We start from the raw sequence: 7,036 nt of genomic DNA on the forward strand, positions 1-7,036 counted from the left end.
CCTCCCCTTTCCCTTCTGCTCTCCAGCCCTATCCCCTCTTGCTTGCTCCCTCCCCTTTCCAGTCCTAGTGAAATGGAAAAGTAGATGTAGGCATGCGCAATAGTCCCAGGAACTGTATCCCGCCCCTCCCTATCCCACTTTCAGCTTCCTTTTCCCCTTTATCCCTACTCTATCAGAGCCCAGGAAGGAAGGAGGGGGAAGGGAGTTTTTGGATTTCTTTTAGGCAGGATTCTTAAAAGGAGTCTATCGCACAAGTCTAGAGGCAACAGAAGGAGGCAGCTCCTGCCTGGGCCATGGCCAAGGTCAAGGCAGCTCAGGTAGGCCCCTTGAATTACACTGGGGCACTGAGGGGTGGAGAGACCCTCTGGGGAGGCAGGTGTAAAAGAAAAAGTGGCGGGCTCTGTGGGTTTGTGTCTGGGTGACCAACTGACCAACTCACCTACTGGATGTGGCTTTGGATGAGATGCGACCCGAAAGCCTGGCTCTGTATTGAATATTTGTTGAATGAATGTGTCCAGGTGATTTTCCATTTGTGCATGAGAGTGACCAGAACCATCCCCAGAGACGGGAAATTGGAGGGATTTCCCTGTTCCCTCTGCTTTGGAGACCCCATCACTGTCACTCTGAGATGCTGTAAAGGAGCTATTTAGGTAGTGACTCATAGATTTGGAAAGTAGGTAATAAAAGAGATGATAATTTAGCCAACTAGTACTTAAAAATAAAAAGGCAACATGAACCTCTCTTCTTTCAGATTCCTACCCCATGCCCATATCCCACACCACTGTCACCAAAAACAAGGAGTGGTACTCTTCCTTTATACTCATATTCATGTTTTGCTGCCTTTTGTGATTTATTTTTCCCATAAAGGCTGACTTTAAGATTTCATCTTTATGAATATTTTTCCAGAATGGGGAGATGGAGGATCATGTGATTTAACTTGTACCTAATTTCCCCGTGGGTCTCTGTTGAGGCAGAAAAGGGATTGTGTGTTTACAACTATGTAGATGTGTTCAACTGTGATTGTACCTATGACTTTGATATGTATCCCCATGATTATGTGTAATTGTGAATAGGCTATAAGTGCACAGTGGGTATGTGTCCCTGTGAATTAGTCTGGGTCACACCTAAACTCTGAAGGACAAGGCCAGGGTTGACATATTCTGTACAGGCCCATTCACAGTTTTGGGGATCCAGTTCTATTCAGTTAGATAAGTATTCAGCGCCTGCTATGTTAAAAGCACTATGATGCCGAAGACAAAAAGATAAAATAAGACATGGTCTCTGTCCTTAAAGAACTTATGATCTAATAGGATAAAAGGAAAGATACGTATATAAATAACTATAATGCAGGGCACAATGTGATAAGTGAAAAAAGTGAAGGTCAAAACAAAATTTTTGAGAGATTTGAGGAGGGAGACAGGTTTCCAGTTTGTAGGGCAGGGGATGGAGGATGAGTTGGGCCTTGAAGTGAGGTGGAGATAGGGCAGAGGAGCCTGGAGCCCTTCCTAGGTGAAGGGGATATTGTGAGCAAAGATGTGGAGGAAGGAGAAGGCAAGAAAAAAGGGGTGGAGGTGGCCGAATGTACAGTTTGGCTGGGGTGCAGTGTAAGTATATGAAGGATAATAATATGAAAAGAGAGAGGGAGAGGGGCAGTTAGGTGGTGCAGTGAGTAAAGTGCCAGCCCCAGAGTCAGGAGGACCTGAGTTTGGATATGGCTTCAGACACTTAACACAAAAAAACTAGCTGTGTAACCTTGGGCAAGTTACTTAACCCCAATTGCCCTCCAAAAGGCAAAAAAAAAAAAAAAAAAAGGAGAGGGAGGTAAGTGAGGGCCACATTTTAGGCTCTTGAATCCCAGCATTCGGATTTTATATTTGATGCAGGAGATGAAGGAGGAGCCATGGAAGGTTTTGAGGTACAGTAACATGAGCAAAGGAAGCTCACTTGGGTGGCAGTATGACAGGTGAATTAGGGAATGGAGAAGTTGGAGGCAGGAGTACCTATTATATCAGGCAGTAATTAAAATCATTATAGTAGCTAGCATTTAACAGAGCACTCTTAAGGTTTGCAAAGCATTTTACAAGTGTTATTTGATCCTCACGACAACCCTGAGAATTAGGTACTATTATTATTTATCCCCATTTTACAGATGAGGAAACTGAAGTAGAGAGAGGTTAAATGATTTGCTCAGGGTTACACAGCTAGTGTAATCTGAGTTCAGATTTGAATTCAGTTCTTTCTGACTCCAGGTCCAATGCTCTCTCCATCGTGCCACATAGGACATGATAAACTCCTAATCTAGAACTTGTTGGGGATTCAGGGTATGAGTAAGGCCTCCTCTCAAGGTTTTGGGACTGAATTAGAAGCCCACTTTCTGAACAGGGCTGACAGTTAGCCTAATCCATTATTTAGCTCACTGAATTCTAACATGCTAGTGAAATTAGTGACCAGTGATGTTCTGTTTCTTAAGAGGTGGCTGGTGTTGCAATGGATAAGGTTCTGGGTCTGGAGTCAGGAAGATCTGAATTTAAATCTTGCTTATCAACTGTGTGATCCTGGGCAAGTCACTTGACTTCTTTGTGCCTCAGTTTACTCATCTATAAAATGAGGATAGTAATACCTACCTCCTAGGGTTGTTGTGAGAATAAAATAAGATAGAATTTTTAAGGTGCTTTACATACCTTACAGCAGTCCATAAATGCTAGCTGTGTTGTCTTACTGGTGAATTGTTTATAAGGTGTCCCCCTCTGCCATTTCATATTGAAAATTATCTGTCCTGCGACTGTCAGTCATATACAACTAACAATTATGTAAGTAAATAAACTAATCCATGCTTGTGTGCTAGTGAGAAAGGTAGAAGGCTGCTTTCTCTTTCATTCATCCAAATCAGGACCTTCCTAGATAAACAGCTCATTCCAACAGTGGCTCTTGGAGACCAAGTTCTTGTCAGGGTTCTCTGCCACAAGCTATAGCTTAGTGGGGAAAGAGGAGAAAAAAAGAGTCCTGATGTTGGGAAAGAATCATAAGTATCCTAAATTAGCTATGAGAACTGTTAATGAGTGTTCAGGGGGAACCCTGGAAAGACTGGAATAAGACATTGTGTGACTGGTGGTTTCAGGTCTTTCTAACATTTGAGGATGTGGCCATCACTTTCTCTCAGGAAGAGTGGAAGATGTTGGCTGCCTGGCAACAGCAGTTGTACTGGGATGTGATGAAAGAGAACTATGAAACCTTGAGTTCTTTGAATGCTGGTGAGTTTTGAGTTTTTCATTCATTTACCTGTGGGGAAGATTCAGTTTCAGGAAAGGTAGAAAAAATTTCTTTCATTTCTCTTATCTAGTGTCTGAATTGGATATATTGTGAGAAATAGATCTGATAGGCTGGTAAGAGGCTCTTACTGAAGAGAATCATTTTGACTCATATCCATTTAGGAGTCAAGAAAATCTGTATTTAAGGTCCCCAAGGATGTAGGTTAAAGGAATAGATATAGGTAGGGAAAGGGCAGGAGAGAGGAGATCCTAAGGGTTGAATTGGTGAGAACCAGATTAGGATGAACTCTTGGAAACTAAGGTACTAGGGTAGGGGTGGGGACTCAGGGTGTGAGTGAAGCCTCCTCCCAAGGTTTTGGGGCTGAATCCCAGGGATGGGGAACCTACAGCCTCGAGGCCACATGTGGCCCTTTAGGTCCTCAAGTGTGGTTCTTTGGCTGAGGGGATTTGTTCTGTGAAATTTGGATTCAGTCAAAGGGCCGCACTTGAGGACCTAGAGGGCCACACATGGCCTCAAGGCTGCATGTTTTCCACCCTTGTGAGAGGATGTCAAGGTGCATATGTTGATGCACATGCACAGAACTTTGGATACACCACTTGTTCTCATAACCTGACTTCAGTTACTGCTAGACTAGGCAATGGTTGCCTCAGCATAGCTAGCTAAGAGAGCAGGTATTTGTGGGAAGTAAACCTTGGCATAATAGAACCACATACTAAGAATTTTGTTGACTTTGCTTCCAGCAGGCAGGTTGGGAGCCCTACCAGAGTTGTTCACTACGTTGGGACAGGTCTTTGAAACCTGGGAAGATCAGCAGAACTTGTTGAGAAGAGGTAACTCAGAAAGCTCATACTTGGGTGAAGATTTTCCTCCATGCTCTTTTAAGGTGACTTTGGCCAGGAACTCAATCCACCAGCAAGTGTCATGGATTGAGCACCCACATTTATATAATACTAGCTGTCATGGAGACGTAGACTATGCCTGTCCTGTGGCACAGTAGATAAGTGCTGGTGTTGGTTGGAGTCAGAAGACTTGTATCCAGTGGTGTGCTGGTGGTTCACAGCTAGGCCTGGAGGAGGGGGTTGAGAATGCACCTATGACACCCTTTTAAGTTTAAAGTGCATTATTAACATCTTCTCCAGCACTTTGTTAAACTTAGACAATTAACAAAACAAAACAAATCAAGCGCTAACTTGTAGCATTTGCCAATTTCAGAAGTGTCAATGCTCACAATGAAAACTTATGAGTTGGCTCCGATTTGAGCTAGCTCCAGCACACCATGGACTGGGTCCCGCTTATGCCACTTCTGTGTAACTTTGCTTGACCTCTAAGATCACTTTCAATCTTAATGCTATGTCTTATGAGACATTCCCTTTCCACAATCCCTTAGAAACCCCTGTGGAATACTGACTTTTTTTTCTCTTATAGGTATTGGGGTCAGGAAGCTTCCTAGGAAAGAAAATACTAGGAAACAGCAATTAAGTGAGGATTTCCCAGGTGAACAAAGTGAAAAAGGTTCTCAGCCCCCCAGCCACAGAAAGTCTCAAGAAACAAATCTCTTGTGCCCTGGACAGATGGATAATTCAGTGAGGACTGGACCCAGTGGCAACAGGAGAGATAATGGAGTCTTGCACAGTCTTTCTCCAGGTGAGAGAGCTCTCATGGAGAAGATACAAAACCAGGAGTTAGCCTCTGAGAATGAGCTTTCCCTGAAACCTCACCATTGTCCCGAATGTGGAAAGCACTTCAAGAGGCGTCATGAGCTTAAGGTGCACAAACGTGTCCACACAAAGGAACGGCCTTTCCCCTGCCCAGAATGTGGGAAGTGCTTCCGGCAGAAGTCAGCCCTGATGACCCACCAGTGGGTGCATAGCAAGGAGCGCCCCTTCTCCTGCCCTGAGTGTGGGCGCTGCTTTGCCCAGAAGCAGTACCTGAGGAAACACCAGTGGGTGCATAGAAATGAGCGCCCCTTTCCCTGCCCAGAGTGTGGGCGCTGCTTTACTCAGAAACAATACCTCAAGAAGCACCAGCATTTACACAGTGGAGAGCGCCCCTTTGCCTGCTCAGAGTGTGGGCGCTGCTTCTCCCAAAAGCAGGACCTCAAGAAACATCAACATGTGCACAGTGGGGAGCGCCCCTTCCCTTGCTCTGAGTGTGGGCGTCAGTTTGCCCAAAAGCAGGATCTTAAAAGGCACCAACGTGTGCATAGTGGTGAACGACCATTCCCTTGTTCTGAATGTGGGCATCACTTTTCCCAAAAGCAAGACTTGAAGAAGCACCAGCGTGTGCACACTGGTGAGCACCCCTTCCTCTGCACTCAATGTGGACATCACTTTGCCCAAAAACAGGGCTTGAAGAAGCACCTTCGTGTGCACCAGCGTGTACCAGGTAGTAAACGGCCCTTCCCATGCCCTGATTGTGGGCGTCCCTTCACTCGGATGCATGACCTAAAGAAGCACCAAAGAAACATTCACAGCAGTGAACATTTTTTTGCTTGCCCTGGCTGGGATCAACAGTTCAGCAACATGGCCAATAATTCCATCAGCTTGGAGTTGATCAAGCTTGGACCACTGGACTGGTGAGCACAGGTCTTCCTTTGATGCCCTTTCCAAGACTGCCTTCAAGGAGTACTCCATGCTGGGGAACCCTCCTGTTCCTCTTTATTGATCCATATTTATCTATCATATGGCCTAATCTCTAAGGGCTCAGCTAGATGATGAGATTGGTAAAGGATATTGTCATACTGTAGCATGTTCAGCAAAGGATGACCAGGACAGTAAGGGAATTGGTCACCTTACCACATAATAAGAGGATCAGTCAAATTAACATGGGTGTTTAGCCTGAAGAAGAGAAGATTTAAGGGGACCTAAGAGCTGCGGCCAAGTATTTCAAGTGCTATTATGTAGAAGAGAGATTAGGCTTGCTTGGCTTGGCACCAGAGGACAAAGCTAGGAACAGTCATTTATAGGGAAGCAGATCGGGTTCAATGTAAAGTGAGAGCTTCCTATTAGTGCTTTCCCAAAGTGGATTAGGCTGTCTCAGGAGATAATAGTCAACCCCATTTGGGGAGGTCTTCAGGCAGAATCTTGATTATTTGTACAGGATGCTATAGAGGGGATTCCTCTGGGGGTTGAACCAGGGGCCTTCTCATCTCACTTTCAAATTTGAGGTTCTGCGATTCTGTATTATTCTAACTAAAGTCTTATAGATTGATGATGGTTTAATTAAATCATATATGTGAATTTGAACAAGTCTTCCATACTTCCATACGCTTCCAAGTGCTGGGAATCTGTCATAAAGGTTTGCAAATCTTCATTCATTCACTCTCCGATGAAGGAAGGGTGGAGTGTGCCAGAGGTCCTGACTGCTACCAACTGGTTCCCAATTTCTCTTAGTCTTTTTGCAGAGTTAGGGTTGAACTTCCTTTTTAGCTACAAACCTGTTGTTAGTACACACCTTAGAAGTAATTAACAATCATCTTAGAATAAAAATTTGACATTAGGGGAAATAGGTAATTCTCAGGAAAAAGGGGGTAAGGAGGCTCCAGGGGAAAATTATAGCTACTTAACAAATTTTTCATGTGACTGACTCTAACTACTCAAAAATCACACAGTATGCCAGGTGGCTTGAATACCATAGATTACTGACCTTGGCCTTGAGCCAAAAAGTAGAAACCCCAAACCTAAAGATTTCAAGGCCTCTAGGGAAGACATTTTGGGATTTAACAATCATACAAGCTTATAGATCCACAAAAAAACACCAGCTGAGG

General features: G+C 44.3%; 1 protein-coding gene across 2 annotated transcripts; it reads left to right on the forward strand.

Annotated features, from left to right (window-relative positions):
* Positions 1–102: 102 nt before the first annotated feature.
* LOC138157523 (gastrula zinc finger protein XlCGF26.1-like) lies at positions 103–6,534 on the forward strand. 2 transcript variants are annotated; one of them, XM_069083170.1, is made up of 4 exons: positions 103–317; positions 3,119–3,251; positions 4,011–4,100; positions 4,696–6,534. In XM_069083170.1, exons 1-4 carry the CDS (start codon positions 294–296, stop codon positions 5,847–5,849), a joined length of 1,401 nt encoding a protein of 466 aa, XP_068939271.1. In that variant the 5' UTR covers positions 103–293; the 3' UTR covers positions 5,850–6,534. The 2 variants fall into 2 exon arrangements, with proteins under 2 accessions (XP_068939271.1, XP_068939278.1); XM_069083177.1 differs by having other exon boundaries at positions 4,014–4,100.
* The last annotated feature ends 502 nt before the right edge of the window (positions 6,535–7,036 follow it).

Source organism: Petaurus breviceps, unplaced genomic scaffold, assembly GCF_028583685.1.
Source record: "Petaurus breviceps papuanus isolate PSGF00001 unplaced genomic scaffold, PetGlider_PUasm1.0 115, whole genome shotgun sequence".
Lineage (NCBI taxonomy): Eukaryota > Metazoa > Chordata > Mammalia > Diprotodontia > Petauridae > Petaurus > Petaurus breviceps.

Bases quoted from the DNA above. Each gene is read 5' to 3' on its own strand.
- LOC138157523 (XM_069083170.1), top strand. From the start codon at position 294: ATGGCCAAGGTCAAGGCAGCTCAG. The intron at 3,252-4,010 runs GTGAGTTTTGAG...CTTTGCTTCCAG, and splicing joins CTTGAGTTCTTTGAATGCTG to CAGGCAGGTTGGGAGCCCTA. The intron at 4,101-4,695 runs GTAACTCAGAAA...TTTCTCTTATAG, and splicing joins GCAGAACTTGTTGAGAAGAG to GTATTGGGGTCAGGAAGCTT.